Source organism: Phascolarctos cinereus, unplaced genomic scaffold (genome assembly GCF_003287225.1).
Source record: "Phascolarctos cinereus isolate Bilbo 61053 unplaced genomic scaffold, phaCin_HiC Scaffold_2;HRSCAF=192, whole genome shotgun sequence".
Lineage (NCBI taxonomy): Eukaryota > Metazoa > Chordata > Mammalia > Diprotodontia > Phascolarctidae > Phascolarctos > Phascolarctos cinereus.
Window position 1 is genome coordinate 206,672,164 of NW_027555625.1, and position 26,309 is coordinate 206,698,472.

General features: G+C 40.0%; 1 protein-coding gene across 2 annotated transcripts in view; it reads right to left on the reverse strand.

The window, feature by feature from the left end:
- HSD17B2 (hydroxysteroid 17-beta dehydrogenase 2) overlaps nucleotides 1-26,309 on the reverse strand; it is an 82,527-nt gene that overhangs the window by 23,341 nt on the left and 32,877 nt on the right. For both annotated transcript variants that reach the window (XM_020992696.2, XM_020992694.2), the window contains exons 2-3: nucleotides 23,209-23,421; nucleotides 19,132-19,317 (exon numbers count right to left, since the gene is read on the reverse strand). In XM_020992696.2, coding sequence (XP_020848355.1) covers nucleotides 19,132-19,317; nucleotides 23,209-23,421 — 399 coding nt within the window. The remainder of the gene's footprint in view (nucleotides 1-19,131; nucleotides 19,318-23,208; nucleotides 23,422-26,309) is intronic.

The window sequence follows — 26,309 nt, forward strand, 5'->3', positions numbered from 1 at the left end:
CACTCCTGCTGACTTCCCAGGTTATCCTGGACTGGAGAAATATCTCACCCAAATCTTGTATTGGCTCTGCCACTCTAGAATTCAGTTTGGTGCTTAATTTTAAAGTGGTCTGGAGGGAAATAATGGGAAAGCTGGGCTGAGTGCTTCCTCTGCCAACTTGGCTCTGCCTCCCAGATGTTTCAAATGACACACTTTGAAATTTAATCTACATTATTAACATTTTCTCCATCACTTTTTTAAGTCTAGACAACCAACCAAACAATAAATCAAGCCCTGATTTGTAATGTTTGCTGATTTCCAAAGTGTAAATGCTTACACTAAAAATGTAACAAAAATTCCCACTTGTATGAGCCAGTTCTAGAACACCACTGGATGGAAGTGACCTTAGGAAAGACAGGATCATAGCTCTGTAAGGCACTTCAGAGACCACTGTAGCCCAACCCACTTATTTTACAGATGAGGAAACTGAAACTTTCAGAGGTTGGGTGATTTGCCCAAAGTCACACAGGAAGCAAACATCAGAGGTAAGATTTGAACCTAGAGCCTCTGACTCCAGACAGTCTACTACTCTTCCATTTTACCATGCTGCCTCCCAATAATCTGATCCTCTCATTTTATAAATGGGGAAACTGAGGCCTCTTCACTAATTATTCCTATAACTTTGAGCCAGTCATTTAACTTGTTCACTAATAAATTATCAGAAGTGGGATTAGAAGTCATCTTGACTATGAGTCCAGCAATTTACAAACCTTGAAGTGCTACATAAAAGTTACCTAGATTAGCTAAACACAGCTAGTTTATACAAAAAAAAATAGACTGGCAAATTTTTTTAAATTGAATTATGAGATTATAATCATACAATTAAAGAAGTCTAGAGTTGAAAAAAACCTCAAAGGTCATATAGTCCAACCTGTTCCAGAGTAGAACTCCCCCTTACAGGAGCCATGGTACATAGCCATCATCCTTCACTTGAACCAAGTCACAGACAGGGCTTTAAGGGAGTCTAGTCCTGTTGGACAGTTCTAATACTTAGGTAGCTCTTCCTTAGATTGGTCCAAATCTGCATCCCTGTAACTTCTGCCCATTACCTCTATCTCTTTAAGGACCAAACAGAACAAATCTAATACCTCTTCTACCTTAAAAGTCCTTTAAATTCTTAGACAGCTGTCACTCCCCAACCACCCTAACCTCTCCCACCCACCAAACCTCCTTTTTCTAGGATAAACTCCCCCAGGCACTTCAACCTCCTATTAACTGGGTTTCTTTTTGTTTGTTTGTTTGTTTTACTGTTTATTCCATTTTGTGCTGAGGGAGTTCATTTTTTTTAAAAACTGATGGTTAAAATTTCAGCTTTATTAAATTTTGTCCATAATGCATTGAACCTCAGATGTCAATGCCAGAGCCAACTACAAATATTGTATCAAAGCAATCAAACCATGATCTGGAGGAAATTCATGGCTTTATCTCAAGCATTTGTTTGTCTGGAGACATTATTCCTGACAGTTGATACAAATAAGTACATTTATCATGCTACTAAGTTTGGGAAAGACTTTTAGGGTCTCTTAGGGCTCCAAAGCCCATGATTTAATCAGTGCCTTGTGTCTGCTACCTGTAGAGATCAATTATTCCAAAAGGGCTAATCCGTAGATCCTGCTTCTTAGGATCAGGCAGAAAAGCAAAGTAGTCAGTTAACATCTGCCCTAAGACCTGAAAGTGTAAAGGGTGGATTAGCTGTCAAGGACAACCAAGTTTATTGATAAACAACAGGGGTTTCTCCTCAGATGACTGCAACTATTGTTTCCTGGTATAATGTAACTAGACCAGCAGGATGTAAGGAGCAAACTCCAATCCATCCTCTACATGAATGTTAAACTGATATTCTTAAATCACATAGATGACCATGTTATTTGGATACTCAAGCAGCTTCAGTGACTTCTTATTGCCTCTAGAATAAGATATCAACTTTTCTGTCTGGCATTTAAAGTCCTTCTCAGTCTATCTATAAGATATCTGAGCTATCTATAAGTGGAATGGACTGCTACCTTAATAGTGAGTTGCCCATTTCCAGAGGTTTCCAAGTGGACAATGAATGAATACTTGTTGGGGATGCTACAGAGATGATGTCTGTTCAGGTGGAAATTAGACTGGGCATCCTCTAAGATCCCCTCCATCTGTGAGCTTCTATCATTCTACAATTTTGAGATTTTGAAACCATGATTATATGATTATGAGATTCTATGATTATTATCCTGAGATTCTGAGATTATGTTTGTGATTCCAAGATTCTGAGTTCTGGTGCTGGCTGCCTTGATGTTTGTCATCACCTGTTTTCGTGGAGACCCCCTTATTGGGGAGTAGCAGGACAAAAGGGTATTGTTGCCCACCCCCAAAGCTTGACCTTGGCTATAGCCAGTCTCCCTCCCTGAGTTCCCATGCTACTCACTTTTTCTAATCTCCTATGCTATAGGGCTTTTTCATATGTTTAGTGCTAGCCCTAATCATCCCCACATATTTGACTGACAGACCTGTTTCCTATTACTCCTATCTACTCAGGCAGCCCTATGTGTCTTCTGAAATAAGTGTGAGCAACACTTGCCCTTTTTTGAGGGGAGTATAGATGTGGGATTTAAATTGTAATTAATTGGGATACCTTCTGGTTTAGCCCAAAATACATTTTATTGTTCAGTCATTTCCAACTCTTCATGAACTTATTTGGAGTTTTCTTAGCAAATATACTGGAGCAGATTGTCATTTCCTTCTCTATCTCATTTTACAGATGAGGAAACTGAGGCAAACAGAATTAAGTGACTTCCCCAGAGCCACACAGCTAGTAACTGTCTGAGGCCAGTTTTGAACTCAGATATTCCTGACTCTAGGCCCAGGACTCTATCCACTACACCACCTAGCTTCCCCTTAAATCCATTATTCAAGTGTTTATTAAGAATTTATACTATGTTCCAGGCACTCTACTAGGTGCTGGGGATAAAAATACAAAATATAGTACCTGTACTCAAGGAGCACACATTCTACAAAGGGAAAAATAGATGCAAGAAGCTCACAGATAAGTAAATATAGAATATGTCAAAAGCACAAAGTGATTGGGAGAGAAGGCACTAACAACTGGGAAATTAAGAAAGGGTCCTCTTGAAGGAGCACATGAGCTGAATGAGGGGTACAGGAAGCACATATGAGGAAGAAGAGCATTTCAGCCTTGGGGGACACGGCCAATGCAAAGGCCCAGTGATGGGAGGTAGCATATTGTGAATGGGGAGCAACGATCAAGACAGCTTGGCTACAGGACAGTGCAGGAGGAGAAATGTGTCATTCTTTCCAAGATAAACTTTTCCAAGACAATTCAAAAGGACCCATAATGATAAATACTTTTTGCCTCCCAAAAGAGAACTGATGAACTCTGAGTGCAAAGTAAGCATCCTATTTTTTACTATCTTCTACTTTACTTTTATATTTCTTGGGTTTTGTTGTGTGTGTTTCCTTTTGCGATATAGCTAACGTGGAAATGTTTTGCATGATTTTACATGTATAATCAAAATGGTGATGATTGCCTCTCAAGGGAGGGGCAGGGAGGAGAAAAGGTATTTGGAATTCAAATTTTTTTTAAATGAATGTTAAAAATGTTTACATGTAATTGGGAAACATTTAATGAAATAAAGCAGAATGTATTATGAAAAAGTAAGAGATAAGCTTTTGGGTCTTCCTTGAACTGAACACAATACTCCAGATACAATCTGATTAGAATTATCTCTTTTAACTGCCAGATTATTATTAACAGTTGACTCAAGATGGATTTGCAATGCACTAAAATGCTCAGATCTTTTTATTTTTGACACTCTTTAAATGAAAAAATTTATGATCTTGATCTCTCCTTCTTGCCTTTGTACAAAGCCAGAAGAGAAACATTAGCTACTTTTAGAACTTTGAAGGGGACTCCAGGACTGTCACCAACAGCATGGCCCTTCCGACCAAAGCCAGCCTCTAACACTTCATCATTTTCCTCAATAAAGTTCAAGCAGCCATCATCTGGAACAAAGGCTTTGATTTTCTTGCCATTCTTGATCAGGTGGACTCTCACACACTTCGTGATGGCACAATTAGGCTGCTTGGCTTCCACACCCACTTTCTCCAGAACAATGCCCTTGGTGTATGAAGCTCAGGTTGGCCTTGAGTGCCATGCCCAGGCGGGCCTTCTTGTACTGCTTATCGTGCCACTTCTGGTTCCAATAGTGGCTGCACAGCTTCCGGGCAAGTGGAGTCCAAAGCACTTGCCCATCTCGCCTCTGCCCAGATCTTCTTTTAGACTAACTTCTGTCTACCTGTATCTTCTCCATCTGTGACTTAGGAAATTGATTTGAAATAATAATAATAATAATAATAATAATACTTTACCTGAACCAGGGCTCAGACAGGTTTGGGGGTAAAGAACAGTCCAAGGTCAATGAAATACTAGGCCATTTGTCACATCCCCTTATTTTTTTATTTTTGTTTTTGTTTTTTTGTTGTTTTGTTTTGTTTTGTTTTTTGTGAGGCAATTGGGATTAAGTGACTTGCCCAGGGTCACACAACTAGTAAGTGTCTAAGGCCAGAATTGAACACAGGAAGATGAGTCTTCCTGACTCCAGGCCCAGCACTCTATTCACTGTACTACCTAGCTGCCCCCAAGTTAGTCCTTAATAATGGTTGGTTGTTGTCCTTCATGCTCTAAGAGGACCAAAATGACATCACTGTCAAGGTCAAGGTATAGTGGGTCTGATAACAGCTGATCAGGCCAATATGAGTTCAGAAGGCTCTATCGCAGGGCCACTATAAATAGTCCACATGAACATTTGGAGTGCAGATGTCTCTAAATTTGCATATCTCATGTTTCTTTTAAGTTACTGCAATTTTGCTATGCCTATAGAGCACAGCACCTTCTTTGATGTGGCCCTGTGCCAGTGTCTACCATGTCTCACAATCAATTCCAAAGCTCTTCAGAGACACCTTGAGAGTTTCCTTGTATCACTTCTTCTGGCCTCTGTGCAAGCACTTGCCTTGTGTGAGTTCTTGATAAAATATCTTTTAGGCAAATATACTTTTGGCATTCAAACACTGTGGTCAGCCTGGTGGAGTTATGCTTACTGCAGTAGTTTCAATGCTTGGCAGTTCAGCTTAAGAAAGGATCTCAGTGTCTGGTACCTTATCTTGCCAGGTGACCTTCAGGATCTTCCTAAGACAACTTAGATGGAAGCCATTCATTTTCCTGGCATGGTATACTGTCCTGGAATATTGTCCAGGGTTCACGGGCATACAACAATGAGGTCAGCATAATGGCTCTGTAGACCTGATAGATAGACTTCTCTCCCACACTTTCCTTCTGACCCTCCCAAACACTGAACTAGTTCTGCCAATGCATGCATCAACCTCATCATCTAGTGTACCTTCCTGGAAAGTATACTGCCAAGGTAAGAGAATTTATCCACAGCATGCAAAATCTCTCTATTTGCTGTAATTGATGGTTCCATGTATGGATGGTGTGATGCTGACTGGTGGAGAACCTCTGTTTTCTTGGTGTTATCAAGCCAAAATTAGCACAAGTGGCAGAGAACTGATCCATTCTTCATTGCATCTCTGCTTCAGAGCCTACATTGAGTGCATAATCATCTACAAACCAAACATCACGCACCAACTCTCCCTCCATTTTAGTCTTAGCTTGCAGCCTTTTCAAGTTAAATAATTTACTGTCAGCACAGCGTCTGCCTTAATGCCATTTTTGTCCTCATAAAAGGCATCCAACAATATCACTGAAAACATCATGCCAAAAATCACAGCAGCAAGCACACAGCCCTGGCTACTCCATTGGTGACTGAGAAATCCACGTACCATCCATTACCCAGAACCCGAGTAAGCATGCCAATTGTGGAAATAAGAGTGTAATACTGATGAACTTCTCCAGGCAATCAGATTTGCCATGATCTTCCAGAAGCCTTCATGACTGACAGTATCAAAGGCCTTGGTCAATGAACATTGTGTACAGACCTCTGTCCTATGCCTGGTATTTCTCTTGGGGTTTTGAGGCAACAGACACCATATTGACTGTTCCTCAGCCCTTTTTGAAGCCACATCGGCTCTCAGACAGATGACCATCTTCCAGGTAAAGGATCAGCCTGTTAAGGAGGACCCTGGCAAGAAATTTGCTGGCACTGACTAAGAGAGAGACACACACCCCCCATTGTCACAACCTGATTGATTGATGAGGGATAAAGCAGACAGCAAGGAGCAACTAGACTTTTGTTCTTGGGGCATTCTAAACCACCTCTGATCCAGCTCAGGAGTTAAGGAATTCTGAGCCATCCGGACCCTGCTCCATCACCTCCCAATACCATCTGGAAATTCTCCTGCACTGAAGATTACAAAACTGTCATAAAAGATCCAAACTCCCCCACATACTCAACCGACAAACCTTTTTTCCCATTACTCCACTCTCCTCACATTGCCCCATGTGTCTCCTGAATAAGCAGAAACACCACCTGCCTCTTATGGAAGGGGCAGAGGAGAGTGGGCTCTAAATGATAATTAACTGAGATACCTCTGGTTTAACCCAACTCACACCATGCCTCTCTGGGCAGATTGGTGCTTGACTTGGAATCAGAAAAGACTTGGGTTCAAATCCTAACACTAGCCCTATGGCCATGAACAAATCACTTTACGTCTGAGCCTCAGTTTCCTCTTCCTTATGGTGGGGTTAATATTAGCTGCACAACCTATCTTACTGATTTATTTTTATAAGGAAAGCATTTATTCAAATTCAAGCCCTATAAAACTGTGAATCATTATTATTAGCTCCATAAGTGCAAGGGTCACATCTTATTCTTCCTACTTACTACTATAGAGCTTTGCAAAAGTTAGGCACTGACGAAATACTGATTGATGTATATGAGGCATCTGGAAGACTAATAAAACTTTACATTTCAATAGTGTTTCAAGACAGTAGTCTCCACAAGGGGGGCCAGAGGTCCCTAGTCTGACATCAAGAGATAGGATTAATAATGAGGAAAACCAGTTTTGGAGGGTTTTTTATGCCAATATCTCTCTGTGAATCCATTCATTTCCTCAGGCCCTACTTTTTCAAGGACAGGCAGTTTCTGAATGGGGTAACAATAAGGTAATCATTTTCAGTCCCCAAGGCATCTGCTCCTTATTTAGTTGGGTTAAGGGAGTACTTCAGTTTACCCCTTTAACAGAAGCCAGTTTGAGGTAAGGCCCTCCCCAGGAGATGACTCATGTGTACTTGCTTTTCCTTTACCAAAGTTTGGGGTGACCTAGTCTACAGATGAGAGACCAAGCCAGTGAAAACTTGATTGAGCTGGAGGCAGCTGTCTCTCATGAATCAATTGGCATTCCTTGAGTGTCAGAGAGTGGAGTGATCAGCTACACCTGAAAGCTAACCCATCTACCAATAAGGGTTGCCTTATGGTTGCCAGGGGAGGTACGGATGATGTATAGTCAGGTCAATCAGAAGGAAGACACACCTGGATTCAGAGGGCCCTATGACTCTTAGATGGGGTCTTTAGTAACCAAGAGACCAATGACTTCAATTTATTGGTTATTGCTAGCCTAACCATAAATTGATTAAATCATGCTTGGAACTTTGTCTCCAGGAATTCTATTCCACCCAGTAAAAATAATAGCATTTCTATAGTGCCTCCTGTGTGCCAGGCACAACAACCCAATTGCACAAGCATTTTTGAGGCAGCTAAGTGGTACAGTGGATATATCGATCATTGAACCTGGCTGGAGTCCAGCCTGAGACACTAACTAGCCGTGTGATCCTGGACAAGTCTCAACCTCTATCTACTTCAGTTTCCTCATCTGTAAAATGGATTTAATAATAGCACCTTCCTCCCAGGGTTGTCATGAGGATCAAATCAGATAATAATTGTAAAGCACTTAGCACAGTGCTTGGCACATAGTAAGCATTATATAAATGTTAGCTATTGTTATTATATGAGGAAACTGAGACCCAGAGAGAAGTGACTTGCCTCAGATCACACAGCAAATGATGGGCAACATTGGGATTTACATCCAGTTCTCCTAATTCTCAGTCTATGCCCTTTATCCACTGTACCACATTCCTCCATGAATGAAAGGAAATGGAAAAAATCAAATGAATACAGAAAGTGCCTCAAAAAAGACATATAAAGCTAAGCAGTGCTGGAAATCAGAAGCATACAGAAGGGCATGGTCATTTTTCCACACAATTAACAGAAAAACCCAGCTCTAAGTTGAGTTTACAGAAGGTGGAATCTGTAGACAATTAGAAGGAAGTATCTTTCAGCCTTAAGAATTACTGGTCTTCCTGCAAGGCTGGCAGTTGGAGAAAGGGCATTTGGCACTAGCCTGGGCCAAGCACAAAAGATCAGGCATGGCGTAACTTGAGTGACACTAGAGGAAAGCAAACAGATGCTTGGCAAAATAACAAGGCCAAAGGAGGTGATTGGCAATACCCCAGAGTACAAGTGGGTTCCACCCTTTTCTCCCCTTTGCTCCTAATTTCCTTTACAAACATGTGAGAACCCACCTTCTCTGAGGGGAATTTTCCAGATAAATGTTCTTGATCAACTACCAGTAAGTCACAGATCAAAGCTTCCTAATTGTTATCTCCCACCTCCTTATCCAAGATCAAAGTCTCTGTCAGAGCCAGTAATATGAGAGGCCTGCCACAGTCAATGATTTGGGCGATTAACAGATGCAGAGGGTCAGGAATGAGGAAGGTAACAATTCTTTCACCCTCTGCCCTGCTCAGTCCCTGTCTGGGGTGCTGAATTCTGGCTACACAGCGCTTGGTATGGTTCCTGGCCCAGAGTAGGAGCTTAATAAATGTTTATTGATTGATTGATTACTGCATTCAAAAAGAGAACACTAATAAGATTGAGGACAGCCGGGATGGTGAAGAGATTGGTGACTATACCACCGAACAATCAACTGAAAGAACCAGGATTGCTTAATAGAAAGTCGAGAAAGCTAAAGGTCCTCTAAAGTCACCTTGTACAAACACTCCCAAAGCAGAAACTGTCTTCCACAGCATCCCCTTAGTGATCTAGCTTCAGCTCAGAATCCAGTCTATCCCACTGAATAGCTTTAAATGCTGAACAGCCTTTCCTTACACCAAGCTGAAATCTACTTCTCTGATACTTGGGCTCAGTGCTGATAATTCTGCCCTCTGGGCCCTCCACAAAGTAACTCAATTTCTCTTCTGTATGACAGCCCTTCAAATATTCAAGGGCACATCCCATGGGTCCCCTGAATCTTCTTTCCTTTGAACTAAAAAGCCATATCTTCGTACGGCACTGTCACCTTCAAGATCTTTGACCATTCTTATTCTCCTCCTGCAGATACATCCTAACTTGGCACTGTCCTTCATTTGATGTGGTCTATAAAACTGAACATGGTACTCCTGAAGCAATATGCCCTGGGCAGAGGACTTTCCCTCCCTCATTCTAGACACTATGCCACTCTATTTTTCTATTATTTCTTTTTTTTAATTTATGGAATAAAATAAGCATTTCTGTAACATAGTACAATAAAAAGATGATTGTACATGAAACTGCAAATCTACTATGCATAACTTGCTATTCCTTTCAAATATACAACAAAATTATCATGTAAATTTCTTTTTATTTCTTTTTTTCTTCCCTCCCCTTCCCTTCACCCTAGAGATGGCTACCATTGGATACAAATAGGTAAACATATGTAAAATTATTCTGCATATACTTCTATTTATCAGTTCTTTCTCTGCATGCAGATAGTGTCTTTTTTCATATATCCATTGTAGTTAATTTGGATATTCATAATAGTCAAAATGACTTATTCACTCAAAGTTGCTCTTAAAACAATATTGCTATTACTATTGTATTACTATATTTCTGTATACAGTGTTCTCTTGGTTCTGCTTATTTCACTCTTCATTATTTTGTGCAAGTTTTTCCATGTTTTTCTAAAATCATTATACTCATCATTTCTTATAGCACAATAGTATTCCATCACAATCATATACCACAATTTGTTCAGCCATTCCCCAATCAATGGGCATCCTCTCAGTTTCCAGTTCTTTGCCACCACAAAAAGAGCTTCTATAAACATTCTAGAACATATATAGATTCTAACACTGCTTCTGATCACTCCAGCCTTGTCACATGCTGCATTGACACATATTAAGATTGCAGTCCACTAAAAGTCCCAGATCTTTATAATGATGATGACAGCCAGCATTTATATAAAATTTTAAGGTTTGCAAAGCATTTTACATGTGTTATCCCATTTGAGTTGCGCAACAGTCCTATGCTGTTATTATCCCCATTTTATAGATGAGGAAGCTGAGGCTGAGAGAAGTCAAATGACTCATTCAGGGTCATACAGATACAAGGCAGGACTTAAACTCAGTTCCTCTTGACTCTAATTAGGAACTATTTTCTAAACATACTTCATCCAGTACATGCATAGCTGATTTTTTTTTCTTTTTAACACAAGTGTAGGATATTCCATTTACTGGCAGCTAGTTGGTGAAGTGGGTAGAACACTGGCCCAGGAGTTGGAACAAATTGAGGTCAAATGCAGCCTCAGACCCTTACTACTTCTGTGACCCTGAACAAGTTATTTTACCTCTGTTTTCCTTAGTTTCTTCATCTATAAAATGTGGATAACAACAGCACCTGCCTCCCAGGGTTGTTGTGAAAATCAAATGAAATCATAATTGGAAAGCGCAGAGGTGGCTAGGTGGCATGATGCATAGAGCACTGGCCCTGGAGTCAGGAGGACCTGAGTTAGAATCTGGCCTCAGACACTTCACACATACTAGCTGTGTGACCCTGGTCAAGTCATTTAACCCCAACTGCCTCACCCCCCCCAAAAAAAATAATAATAATTGTAAAGCATGTAGCACACTGTCAGGCACACAGTAAGCCCTATGTAGATGTCAGCTATTATTAAGCATTATTATGTTACTAAATATCATCTTATTAGATTCAGTCCATCATTGTAGGCTGTCAGGGTATTTTTGAATACTAATTCTGCTGTCCAGTGCATTAGCCATGTCTCACAGATTTATTTTATTTGAAAATCTGATGAGTATGTCAGCTAACCTTCACCAAAGCAATTGATAAAAATGTTGAACACCTTCTTTGCCAGGCTTTGACCATGACTCAACCACCTTCTCTCTGTAGCTCTCTAGCTCCTGTCTCCCATCAGTGAGTTCTTCCAGCAGCTTTCATTTTGAGGAAGAGCCCCAGAGCCAGGGGTGGAGAACCTTCGGCCTTGAGGCCACATATGGCCCTCTAGGTCCTCAAGTATGGCCTGTGATCAAATCCAAACTTCACAGAAGAAAGCCTTTTAATAAAAGGATTTGTTCTGTGCAACTTGGACTCATTCAAAAGGCCGCACCCAAGGACCTAGGAGGCCACAGATTCCCCACCCCTGGACCATGAATCTTTTATTCTCCTGAGTTCACCACCATGTCCCCTGCATAGGTACCTTCTCCTCCCCCTTCCCTTTTTCAGTTCCTTTTTATGTTTTGTCTTCCTTCATTATAATGTAAGCTCCTTGTGGGTAGGAACTCGCTTTCTTTTTTTCCTTTAATTTGTATCTGCATTTGCTCTTAATACAGTGCCAGACATATAGTAAGTGCTTGTTGACTTGACCTGACAAAACCAAGGATAGGTCTCTTGCATATTCCTCCAAGTTTAAATTGAACTATTAATGATTTGATTCATTAATTCCAAATCCACCTATTAGTAGTGTCATCTAGCCCATGTCTATCATGTCCATAAAGGTAGAATGGCAAATTTTTGTCAAATTTGTTGCTGATATCCAGGTATTGTATATGCACAGCATTCTCCTGCTCATCCTGTCATGAAAAGAGGAGAGGGGAAAGTGAAGTTAGCCTGGCACTACCTGTTCAAATGTACTTGGAGAAATGACCTTCTTCCTTTATTCAGAATTATGGTTGCCTCTCTGCAACTATACCTACTGCGCCTGTATCTGCTGCCTCTCAAATCATCTAATTTTAGACCAAATAGTGAATATTTTGTAATTATCCACTGTTTAGAATTATCTGTATTACCTTCCCCCTCTATCAACATGGCCATTTTCCTCCAAGTGTAATATCTTTAATTGTAATGACATAAAATCTGAAAATAGGCTTAAATCATTTTAAAAAGTAGACATGAGTTGTAATATTATACCTGTAGAGTGATGAATTCCATTCATTGTCATTAGAAAATAGTCATTGCCAACACTCAGCATTCACTTATTTTTTTTTAGGTTATACATGTTACTATCATGTTAAATATATTTCCACATTAGTCATATTGTGAAAGAAGAATCATAAGAAAAGGGAAAGATGAAAAGAAAGAAAACAAAAAACAAATAAGTGAAAAGAGTATGCATTCAGACTCCATAGCTCTTTCTCTGGATGTGTCTAGCATTTTCCATCATGAATCTTTTGGAATTGTCTGGGATCATTGTATTGCTGAGAAGAACTAAGTCTATCACAGGTAATCATCGAATGATGTTATTGTTACCATGTACAATGTTCTCCTGGTTCTGCTGTCTTCACTCAGCATCAGTTCATGGATATCTTTCCAGCTTTTTCTGAAATCTGTCTGCTCGGCATTTCTTATAGCACAATAATATTCCATTACATTCACATACCACAACTTATTCAGCCATTCCCCAGTTGATGGGCATCCCCTCAATTTCCAATTCTTTGCCACCACAAAAAGAGCTGCCATGAATATTTTTGTACATGTGGGTCCTTTTCCATTTTTTATGGTCTCTTTGTGATACAAACCTGGTAGGGATATTGCTGGATCAAAGGGTATGTATGCACAGTTTGGTTGTCCTTTAGGCATAGTTCCAAATTGCTCTCCAGAATGGCTGAATCAGTTCACCACTCCACCAACAATCAGCATTCACTTATAAGAACAATCTCACTGGTGCCCAAAGGATAGGACATGATAATGGCATTTCCTGTCTGTCCTGCTCACTATGCCTGGCACACCCAGAGCTGAACGGCTCTAATCAAATATTCCTGGGACTAGAAGTCTAAAGACTAGAACTATATCTTAAGCTCTACTCATAAGAAAAATGTCCATCCTTAAGGAACTCTCCAGGCAAATTGGTATGTTTGCTTAGTTTAAAGAAGGGGAAAGTTAGAAGGAATATGATAGCTGTCTCCAAGTATTTGGAGGACTATCATGAAAAAGACTTGTTCTCCTTGACCCTAAAGGGGACTTGCAGAGAGGCAGATTCCAGCTTAATGTGAAGACAAATTTCCAAATAATTACAAGTCTTCTAAGAAGCTATTTGAAGAAGTAGTAGAAAGCTCCCTATCAGTGGAAACATTAAAGTGAAGACTAGATGAGGAGCTGTAGAAAGGATGCAGGAGCTCAGGTATGGATTGTACTAGAGGTCCCTTCTATGGGCAGCTAAGTGGTACAGTGGATAGAGTGATGGGCTTGGAGTCATGGAAGACTCATCTTCCTGAGATCAAATCTGGCTTCAGATACTGGTTGTGTGATCTTGGGCAAGTCACTTAACTCTGTTTCAGTTTTCTCATCTGTAAAATGAGCTGGAGAAGGAAATGGCAAACTACTCCAGTATCTTGCCAAGAAAATCTCAAAATGGGGTCACAACAAGTTGGAAACAATTGATATGACTGAACAACAACAAGAAAAGAAATCCCTTCTAGCCCTAGTGCTCTAGGACTTCCTGCCTCCCTCCCTATGGCTATCTAAATGGTTCCCCAGTTAAAGTGTTCTTTCTCACTCTGGGCTGCACTACCCAACCACATTAAAATCATCCTGGACTTTTCAATTGGAGGAATACAGTGTGGGTATAGTGGGAAGATTATTTATTAGATCTGGTTTGAAATATTGACTTTGGAACTTACTTTTTGTGTGACCTTGAGTAAGTAACTTGCCAAGTCATTTGCCTCTTTAGGTCTCCATTTCCTCATCTATAAAATGAAGGGGTTAGATTCGATGAAGTCTAAACCTCTTTCAGATCTAAATTTATGATCCACAGAATCCCAGAACATCAAGATAGAAAGAAGCAGAGCAATTATCTAGTACATGGTAACGCAAATAAAGTGAATGAAACAATCCCTACTCACAAGAAGCTCCCATCATAATTAAATGTCACATATGGACATCTAGGTGGTACTGTTTAACTTTTTATTGACTAGTTATATTTTTGAATAGATAGATTTTTCCACAAGTTATCAAGAAAATACAACTTGTCAATTGCATAAGAGTTCAGAAAAAAAATTGCCACTCTCCTTGATCTTCACTGGTTGTTGATAAAAGAATTAAAATATTTTTATAATAATGTGATATAATAAATTCCTATTATCTGTTTTTTAAAATTATCTAGTATAACTCCCATTTTGCAGATGTGGAAACTCAGGTAAGCCTATGACAGTAGTCTGATCCCTTTCTCCTTACCTGAGGCAATGTGGAAAAGCTGATCAAGTGCTGGACTTGGAATAAGAATGACCTGCTCAAAGCCCAATGCTAATACTTACTACCAGGGACAAGTCATTTAACAGCTCTAAGCCTCAGTTTCCTATCATAAAATGGGGTGATACTTGAATTAGCTTCTTCAAAGGGTTGTAAAGGTTAGCATCATTATTTCTAGGGAAGGACCATCCATTGCTGGGTTGATGTCACATGATTGTTTGTATGATAGAGATATGTATGTGTTAAGAGGAGGAGATGCCCCTGGGAGGTCCCATGCACTCATATTCCACCCTATAGCACATTGCTGATGGGAGGTGGTGTGAGACCATTCCATCCCAAATGGCTGGCACTTTTTTATAAGATGTTTCTGGGAGTAATTGGTTCTCTGGGTCCTGGGTTTGACCTTGATTTGAGAAGTAGCCTGAAATCATCTAAGGATTGGCATAAGAGGAATTTGGCCCAAGGACACTCAGAAAACTGATCCTTGATGCTCTTTTCTGCTCAGGTTAAGCAGAAAAGGAGAGGCCAGGTCAGGTTCACAGCTGGATCCCCAAACTCCAGGTACCAGGGCCTAAGCTTCTAAAAATAGCTGCAAATATGAGGATCACATTGAGAGGAAGGGATAGTTCTAAGGGAGGTTGAGTGGGCAGGAGGCAGTCAGTCAGTCAACAAATATTAAGTGCTTACTACGGGCGAGACACTACACTAAGCTGGTGATACAAAGAAAGGCAAAAAAGTTCCCTCCCCCAAGGACCTTACATTCTGATGTTGGGGAGCAACATGAAAACAATTATGCACATAAGAAGCAAGAGAACATTGTACACAATAACAGCCATGTTGTGCGATGACTAATATTGATAAACTTAACCCTTCCCAGCAATACAAGGATCTAAGACATCTCCAGAGGCCTTGGGATGGAAAATGCTATCCACATCCAAAGAAAGAACTACGGAAGTTGAATTGCTATTTTTTTTTCTCTTCTGTTGAGTTTTGTTTCCTCTTTCTGATGGTTCCTCCTATTGGTTTTAATTCTTACTTACAACATCACTAATGTGAAAAATTGTTTAATAAGGAATGTAAATATATAGCCTATATCAGATTGTGTGCCATCTTGGGGAGGGTGGTGGGGAGGAAGGGAAGAAAAATTTTAAACTCAAAAGCATATAGAAGTGATTATTGATAAATCAAAACAAATTAATAAAATTCAAAAAAAAAAGAAAAAAATTATGCACATAGACACAATGTAAATGGAAGTTGATCTCAGGAAGAAAAAGTGATTGTCGATAGGGGAGACCAGGAAAGGTGTACTGTAGAAAGCAGGTTTGAGCTGAATTTGAAGGAAATCAGGCAAGCCATGAGGTAGAGGAAAAGAGAGAGAGAGAGTATTCCAGGCATGAGGTCAGCCAGTAGTGATTGACCCTCTCAAAGGTACCCCTTCAAGGTACTACCAAAGGTAATTCTGAGTTCATTAGCCTGGAAATGATTACATGATGGGATCAGCTTTGTGTGTCATGTATCCCCAGCACCTGGAATAATGCTTGGCACATAGTAGGCACTTAAAATTACTTGCTGATTGTTGATTCTTTAGGACTAACATTCTGCTGCTCATTTAATCTCTATTAATGAGTATCGAGAGGGTACCCTAACCCCAGCCCAGTACTCAGGCACACTGCTGGCAAGTCAGAGAAGGTGATTGATTACTCAACCTCAGTCTTCAAGAAGCTTACATTAGAGCTGGAAAGACAGATACAGAAGTAGAGGAGACAAGGTAAGGAGGTGGCCTAGGGTGCCTGGCATGAAGGGCACTTAAAATTTTTTCTTGTCATAAATGCACATTATTGCAAGTGCTGAAGAATCTGACTTTCTAGGGTCATATTAGGTAGGTTTCTGTAAAGGCTTTTGCCAATAACACAGAGTACAGGATTGTCAAATCTTATGCAAATTACATATACCCCGTGGACATGTGCAAAGATAAATATTGACACATAGGCAGAACACACTCAGCTAACAAAAGTTAGGTAGAGTCCCTCCAGACTGAGGTTAAGACTTTTCTTCTTAACCAGGTGCCATTGACCATGCCTATACCCTTCCAAGTTAGATTGATCTCACACATCAGAGTTCTCTGTGGTCTGCACCTGCCACAGAAGTTCAAGGGCCCTATATTCCAGGGTTATAATTGGCTATGAGGCTCCAGAAAAGCTCTTGGTTCTGACACTTCCCTAGAAGTGATTTGGTTTATGTTATACACTCATATACATACACTTAAACTACAGCTGCTTGGTCTCCTAGACCAAATTGACCATAGTAAATCATTTCTAGACTTATTTCTGCTCTCTCTACATCCACTTCTAATCTATGAAAAAGGCCTTCAGAGAGGGTATGGTTTGGTCCCAAGGCAAAAAGTGGAAGAGGAGGTCTCTGGAAGCAATGGGTGCATTCCCACTGGATGCCTTCAAGCAAATGAATGGATGGCTACTTGTCTTGAGTTAGGAGAGGACGTTCCCATTCAAACACAGCTTGTCCTAGATAGCATTCTATAATTTTGTGAATTACATAGCATTCTATAATTTAGGGAAATTTTTATTCTAGTAAAACTGGAGCCTTTTAAGAGCAGGATAGTCCTTCCACTCAACCATACTTTTTGTACTTCCCAGAATGTGTCTCCCTGGTTAAAAGAAAGCTTTTAACAGAAAAGACGGACTATATGTCAATCACCCTTCTGAAAAAAGATACTGGCTATTGCTTCCCAGCTTGGCAGCCCCAGGCTTGCCACTTCACTCCTAACTTGGTCTGTACCATCATACCAACTCTATTCTTCACCTGTATTGCTACCTGCCCAGTCCAGGTAGTTTGCTTACTCCATTGAGGAATTCCCGTCTTCTTTCCTACAGGAATGTTTGCCATACATTCTCTTCAGTTCTCATCTATACGTTCTAGTTATCATCCCTCTCACCCACCAGGTGTGACTTCAACAACTGTGTTCCAGACCCAGCTTCATTCCCACAGATCTATTCACAACATGGCCCAACCTAGACCAACCTGGCCCAGCTCTGCCCGAGCTGAAAGAGCTCCCAGAAAACATACTGGTTAATCCTGACCATACCTGCCCATCCACACCAAGGGACAAAGACTCAGACATGAAAAAAAAAAGACTGTGCTCTATTTGATCTAAATAGGGTAAGAGGAAATTCATAAAATACCCAGTCTGCCCTTAAGCCCATGAAATTGAGATGACTAAACCTTGGTAAAGATTGCATGTCAAAGTCCCTGCCAATGAAAAATGAGGCCCCAAATTGTGCAAATAAAAGCGAGAACAACATCAGATTATTCTACTGAATAACTAGATTACCTAACAGACTGTGGGGCTGGGACTTCTTGTTCCTGGACTTAGTCTGGTAGGGTAGGAAGCTAAATTTCTAGTCAGAAGATCCGGGTACAAATTTTGGCTCCATCATTTACCACTTGCGTAAATATAGGCACATTATTTGACCTTTCTAGTCCTAAATTACTCCATCTATAAAAGGGGGACAATCATGCCTGTGCTCTCCTCTCACACAAAAATAAAACAAAAACACTGGGAAATAAACCCCAAGTATAAGTAAAGAATAAGTTTTGAGTAGGTCAGCCCTCATAGGGCTGATGTGAAAAACAGTGATTGTAAATTTCTTCAGATTATATCAATATGAGCTGTTATTTTGTATTTGCTGTGATTTCATAACATAGATATTCTAAGGGAGGAAAGTCCTTCTACTGAAGCAAATTGGTATCTATTGTGCTATTCCTGGGCTTAGAGAGTTTCCTGAGCATACGTTGGCAGCCAGAGCCTGGGAATGTGACCTGGAGTCTCACAGTTAAGGTAAACTACATTGACTAGATATAAACAGCAAAAGAAGCTCCAACGTATCTCATGGGAACACTTGCACATGACTGTAGGCCATCCCTGGCATTTTGCTATCTTTGTCCTGTTTCTATATAATTTCTCAGCTGAACGGGGCTTAGTGCAGGTATCCATCACACTATTCTGTCCTCCTGTCGCCAAGGACTGGGTCTCATGAATAAACTCCCTCAATTAACCCAACAAGCCCTAAGAAATCTACACTTATGCAATCAGGCTGGCGTGAGACCCTCTTTCTTCGGTATCTCAGTATTGTCTATGAGGGTTTGTGTCCCTACAATTGGCATATCAAGGCAGAAGACAGCAGCCTCTTTACATTTGGCCTTACAATTGGAAGAGCTGGCAGAATTGTCTGCCTCGCTACAAATATTGTATCCTTACACTGAAACACTGAGAAGTGAGTTGACCCAAGTCTTCCTGCCTCCAAGATCAGCTTCCTATCCATAACATATAGTAGACATAGTAGGAGAGCTGCCTCTCCAGATTATTATTATTATTATTATTATTATTATTATTATTATTATTATTACCCAATATCATAAATGTGGGGAAAGGTTATCACATTAATGTCAGTGGGATTTAATTGATGACTGTTGAATTTTGCAATTCCTGAAAGGTTCTGGGTAGAGTCCATTTCTGGCTATTACCCAGACAAGAAAGAATGAATTCCTGAATTAGAGATCATGTGGCCTTGTGGGTAGGAAAGCAAAGGGTGCAAATTCAACTTACCTGCCATACTGCTCATATTGATAAATCTTCCCCTTGATTTCCGGAGGAGGGGTAAAAAGGCTTTAGTCACCTCCACAGCTCCAAAGAAGTTCACATCCATGCACTGTCTGTAGATATTCATGGGTAGAAGCTCACCATCTCCTATGGTGCCCAAGACCCCAGCATTGTTGATAACAGCCCACAATCCTGAGATAAAAAAGGGAATTTGGGAAAATATGAAACAGAATTTCTGGCATGTCCAAGATAAAAGAAATGAATGCTAGATTCAAAACCAGAAGACCAAGCTTTGAAACTTATGTACTGAGTCATAGCATCCATAGAAAGGAATTTAGAGGCCATATAGTACAACCTTCTCATTTTACAGATTAGGAAATTTAGGCCAAGAGGGACTGAGCTGGTTAAGCTAAGGTCACACAGATAATTAGTGGCTACCATTTACATGGGACTTAAAGGTTTGCAAAGCACTTTACATGTTAATAATAAGTGACATGTGCTAGACACTAGGGATACAAAAGAAAAAGCAATAACAAAAAAAAAATTCTTTTTCTCAAGAAGGTTACATTCCAATGAGGGAGACAACCTAATACATAAATAGGGATATAGAAGATAAATACAGAGGAGATAGAGGAATGGCAAGTAAACCTGTATAACTAGACTCTATAGTGCTTCGAGGGGAGCAATGTGTTAAAAGATTAGAAAGATAAGAAGGGGCCAACTTGTGAAGAACTTTAAATGTGAAACATAGGAGTTTTTATTTGGTCCTAGAAGTAATAAGGAGCCAAGAGATTTTACTGAGTATAAATTTGTCCATGGTGTGGTGGGTAGACTGAGGCAGAGAGAGACTTAAGGGAGACAGACTAATTAGAAGGCTATTACTGATGTCCAGGTGAAATGATGAGGGCCTGACTTGGAGAGGTGGCTGTGTGAATATTTAAAAAAAAACAAAAATAAGTGAGGTAAACTGAAGAGAAAGAAATTACAAGATTTAAAAAGTGTTTTGGATTTGTGGAGTAAACAAAACAGAAAAGATGAAGATTATAGTAAGATCTTGAAACTGGGAAAGTAGGAGGATGGTGTCACCCTAAACAAGTAATAGAAAAGTTCAGAAGAGAAATAGGTCTGGATGGGGAGGAACATAATGAGTTTTATTTTGAACACACTGAGTTTCAGAAGCCTGTGACACATCCATTTTGAAATGCTTAATAGGTAGCTGGTAACATGAGAATGGAGTTCAGAACAGAGACTAGAAGGGGTAGCTAAGTGGCCCAGTGGATAAAGCACCGGCCCTGGATTCAGGAGGACTTGAGTTCAAATGTGGCCTCAGACACATAACACTTACTAGCTGTGTGACCCTGGGCAAGTCACTTAACCCCATTGCCTCACCAAAAAACAAAACAAAACAAACAGAATAGAGACTAAGCCTAGATAAACAGACCTTCTACTCAGTACCAGTCAAAATAACAGGGCTCATAAAAAGGGGGGGAAATGATAGCAATGAGTAATGTGAGTATATTGAGGAGGGGTTAATTTCAGCAAGACATTTACAAAGGCCTTCATGATAACTTTGTGGACAAGCTCAAGAACTGTGGACTGTCTGAGAGTACTGGGAAGATTCACACTTGGTTGAATGAGCATACCACACTCCTCCTTCACTCCCCCAAAAGGGTTGATTAATGGTTTGATGTTGACCTGGAGGGTGGTCTCTAGTAGTATGCTAAAGGTACATTCTCTGTCGTCTTATTCCATGTTGTTGTTTTTACCAATAGCTTGAATGAACACATATAGATGACAGCTTCTCAGTCTTAGGAGACTTTTAGAGGATATAAAATGAAAATAATGACTGATAAAGATGGATGATAGAAAAAATATTCCAACAGACTGAAAGAATAGGCATCAATGAGTAAGATGAAATTTGATAATAAAAAATATTAAGCTCTACACTTAGTTTCAAAAAAGTAAAATACAAAAGTATAGAATTAGGGACATAGGGACATAAAAGCATTTTGATTTGGAAAAAGTAGTTTTGACTGTAAGCTCAAAATGAGTAATATGAATGAACAGTATATTATCTACTAAAAAAGAGAAGGCAATATTAGTTTTCAATAATGTCAGTATAGTGTACAGAACCAGAGGAAGTCACATATACTATGTTGGATACCATCAATCCTGAGTGGAGAATTTACAGAAAGACATGGATGAGATCACACAGATTGAGACAACACAGACAAGTTACAACCTGTACCACTGGATGAAGTAACCTTACTGATGAGATCATGGATTCGTATGAAGAATAATGGAAGCCTACATCTAGGCTTCCTAGTAGGCAGGGTTCTCAGAGGCCAACTAGGCCAAACACTTCATTTTATTGATGGAAAAAAAAATGGAAGAGGCCTAGGGAAACGAAGTAATGTGCCAAGATCACAAAAATATCAGTGACAAGATTTGAACCCAGGTCTTCTGGACCCAGAGACAGTGCTCTTTATACAGTATATGAACTTAATGAGGAAAGTGATAATCCTATCTCTTGGTCAGACAATATCACAAACATTGCTTTCAATTCCAGGCAACACATATTAAGAAGGACATTTCTAAATAGTAAATTGTGTGTGTGTATGTGTGTATATAATACATATACATATATATATATATATATATATATATGTATGTACATTTTATCTCTCCCAATAGAATGTGAGCTGTTTGAGGGACTTTTCATTCTTGTCATTGTATCCCCAAAATGTAGTATGGTGCTTGGAATACATTAAGTACTTAATATATGCTTGTTGAAAGATTTATTTGTGTATGTATCATCTTCTCTCTCCACTACAGGTCCTCCCCTAATGCCTCATTGTGGCATGGAGGTGAAGCTGGGTCCTCAAAGGCTATGACAATGAAGTCCAAGTCCCAACAAGCCCTAGCAAGCTGAGAAGATCCCACAAAAGTGCTTATCACCAAAAGTTTGATCACAGCTGATTTTTTTTAGCCAATTTCAACGCAATATTTTTTAGCCAAGTCAACTCATCTAAGTCACTGATCAGAACACCTGAAGAGCTGAAATCAAGGGTCTGAGTCATTGCCCTCAATTTTAAGTCCATTCTCTAAAAAAAGAAATTGTGTCTTATTTCTCTTTGTGTCTCCATTGGTGATAGCATAGTAGACATTTAGTAAATTTTTTTTATTTTGAGAGAAACTGGACTGTACCCAGCAGAGAATCACCAGGAAAGTAGAGGGTCTAGAAATTATGTTATGTAAGGAATATTTGAAAGAATCAGGAGTATTTATTCTGTTTAGAGAAGAGAAAACCTAGAGGAGACCTTGTAGCTATTTAAAAATCATTAAGGTACTGTTACTTAAAAGGATTAGAAGTCGTTTTGTATCACTCAGGAGGGTAGATCTATGACCTGGAAGTTATACCCGCTGTGGAAGGAGAGAGGTTTCTACTCAATATAAGAGGAAAATATGGAATGAGACATGATTTCATTGATATAAGGTAGTCCCAATAAAGAAATTACCTCTTCTAATGTAGCTCAGTCCCTGCTCTGGGTTTTATAATTTGAGAGAGCAGCCTGGGTCATTTAGAGGTGACCTAACTTGTTTGGGGTCACAGAGTAGGTGCCAGATCAGATCAGTACCATGCTTCCTATCAAGAAAGGGATATAATCCTAACATTTACATTTGTCTGACGATATAATGGGCTACCTTGGTGAATACTGCTTCACAAGGAGGTGCTGAAGCAGAGACTTCATGACCACTTAATAGAAATATTGTGGAGAGGAGTATTGTATTAAGTGGAAGATTGAACTGGGTGACCTCTGACATCTCTTCCAATGATGCTAATCGACAATAATAATTCTAATGTTCTGTAATTAATTGTATATTTACTTCCTGTTATCAACAAAAGGGACCTCCCCACCCAAACTTCAAAGTGTTAAACAGTTTAAGTGACACAAATTATTAAGCTGATGACTCAGTTTCTCTCCAAACTGCTCCCCATTTATGGCCTATCAAATACTTAGGTCACTTATGATCAGAAGGAGGACATGCCCCTTCTCTAGAACAATAGTAGGGTCCCAATACCTGTGTGTTGCACCTTTTCTGCAATTCGAGCTTGAACTTCTTTGATCTGGGCTGGGTTGGTAACATCCATTTGGAAAACTGAGGTTCTCTTGGAACAGCTCTTTTTCAATGCCTCTGCTCCAGGTCCTTTCTCATTCAGAACACCAACAAATACAGTGAATCCCAACTCATCCAGGTACTTTGACAGGGCATGGCCAATCCCAGAATCCCCACCTGAAAGCAACCAAGCAATTCAACAGGTGAGGACCACACCAAAACAAGCCAAAGAAAGAGCCTATCCTCTCCAGCAGTAGCCCCTGGGGAAGAAAGGGGTATCTTAGCAAACTTTGGGGGACAATGATTCAGCATTGGATTGAATTATTATTGTTTTGGGTGATGGTTCAAAGAGACGATCTTTCAGGTCCCTTCTAGCTCTAAATTCTGTGATCTTATTGTTGTCTCCTTTCTCCCCTCTCCCTTTGGTAGGGGAGGGGACAGTGTGTTATCCAACAAATACATAGAAAGGTGTTATTGTACTATTAAAAATTCCACCAAGACTAGGACATTTGGTGACTGGCTCAAGGAATCCAGGATTGAAGCATAGAGGAATGAATTATATGCACAGCACACGGCTGACCAATCCTAAATTCACAAGGGATTTTCCTGAAAGAGGTCATTTTCATTTGGGGATCATTAAGGGAAGAGTTCATGACTAAACAAGTGATAGGATCACACAAGACTAAAATGGACAATTGTCAAGATATAAAATTTAAAAGCTTTTTGGACAAATATAATGTAGTAAAAATTAAAGGGAAAGAAAATTGAGGGGGTAAAAATCTTTGCAACAGGTCTCTGATAAATGTCTTGGTTCCAAGATACATAAGAACTGATTCAAATTTATAAAACAAAGAGCCATTCTCTAGTATGTATAAATGATTAAAGGATATGAACAGGCAGTTTTCAGAGGAAGAAATCCAACCTATCAACAATCATATTGGAAAAAAGCTCTAACCTACTAATAATTAAAGAAATGCAAATTAGAGCAACTGTGATGTTCCGCCTCCCACCTATCAGCCTGGCAAAGATGAAAGCAGAAAATGACAAATGTTGGAGGGACTGTGGAAAAACAGATACAGTGGGACACTGTTGGTGGAGCAATAAATTGGTCCAGGTATTCTAGAAAGCAATTTGGAACAATGCCCAGAAAGTTACCAAACTATGTATATTCTTGGACCCAGCTATGCCACTACTAGACCTCTATCAGTCTGACTATTCCTTCCCATTCTCCTGTGCTGGATCTTCATCCAGGTAATGTCTATTAATCCCAGACATCTCCCAAGGCTCCTTCCTTGGCCCTCTTCTCTTCTCCTTCTGTACTATTTTGCTTGGTGATCTCATCAGCTCTCATAGATTCAATTACCATCTCTATGCTGATGATTCTCAAATCTATGTATTAAACAATAACTACTCTTCTAAACTTCATTCGCACATTTCCAATTGCCTTTTGGACATCTTGAATTGGAGGTCCTTCAGACATCTTAAACTCAACATGTCCAAAGCTGAACTCATTATCTTTCCCCCAAAGTTCTCCCTTCTTCTGAATTTTCCTATTACTGTCCATGGAACTACCCTCCCAGTCAGCCAGGCTCACAACCTAGGTGTCACCCTCAACTCCCTACTCTTATCCCCCACATCTAATTAATTTCCACGTCCTGTGGATTGATTCTACATATTTATTCACTAAGTTACTTCAACTAATTTCTCTTGTATACTTCCTCTTCTCTCCTCTGATACTGCCACCACCCCAGCACAGGGCCTACTCCCCTCACAACTGGACTACAGGCCTGATGGTTGATCTGCCTGTTTCAAGTCTCTCCCCACTCCAATTCATCCTCCACTCAGCTATCAAAGTGATCTTCCTACAGTCTGATCACATCACCTCCCTATTCAATTCCCTATTATCTCCCATATCAATTATAAAACCATCTATCTGTTTGACCTTTAAAGTCATCCATAACCTATCCCTCTCCTACCTGTCCAATTTTCTTACACCTTATGTACTCTACAATGCAGTGACATTGACCTCCTTGCAATTCCTTGGACTACCATCTTCAAACTCCAGACATATCCATTGGCAGCTCCCCATGTCTGAAATACTTTCCCTCCTGGATTCCCTCACTTCCTTCAAATCCACTAGTTCCTTCCTTCTGTTATCTCCAATTTACCCTTTATATATCTTCTGTGTATAAAATGATTTACATATTATTACAACCAGACTCTGAACTCTTTGAGAGCAGGATCTGCTTTTGTATTGCCCAAGTTGTTCCACTGGTCAAGCCTCAGGGCATCTCTAGAGTTCCACGTGGTCTTTTTTTGTACTCAGATGATCAAGAAGCCTACCTGTAATGGGAAGAGTACTGCCTCTAAAGTCTGAGGAGTTCGATTAAAATTTTGCCTCTGGAACTTTGTGTGTGGGCTATTGGGTGAATCATTTAGCTTACACCCACCTCACTTTCCTTATCTCTACAGTGAAAGGTTTAGGCTTTATGGTTATTGGGGTCTCTTCTAGCTCTAAATCATTATACAATTCATAGTCCTAGATTTTGAGCTGGAAGGGAACTTGGAGGTTCATGTAGTCCAATTCCTTCACTTTACCTTCACTTTACCCCTTCCTCACAAAGATTGCCCCCTTCACTCCAAAGGTGCTGAAAGTCTGATAGTACCATTATAGATAAAGAAATATCTAACAGCCTCACCCTGGGCTGGGCTATTCTTTCCTTTAAAAGGTACTGAAACTGTCATTGAGATTTGATTGGCTTAGAGAACTAAGGCTCTGGTTGTTCATATGTTTTCCTGGTCACCTGAGGGGGTGGGGGGGAAATATGAGGGACTCTACAACAGTCCTGAAGCTTGACTAGTGAACTACCATAGGTAACACATAAATAGAGAACTTGTGTTCAATTGAATCAGCACCATATCCCCAGTCAAATAGCCTCTCTTCACTTTGAATGCCTTCCCTTGCTATGATTGGGTAAGCCTCCTTTTTATTAATTGTTAGATGGAGTACCAGGATCTCATTCTGTTCCAATCTCTAATCTGAGATACCAGCCTGATGTTGTGGT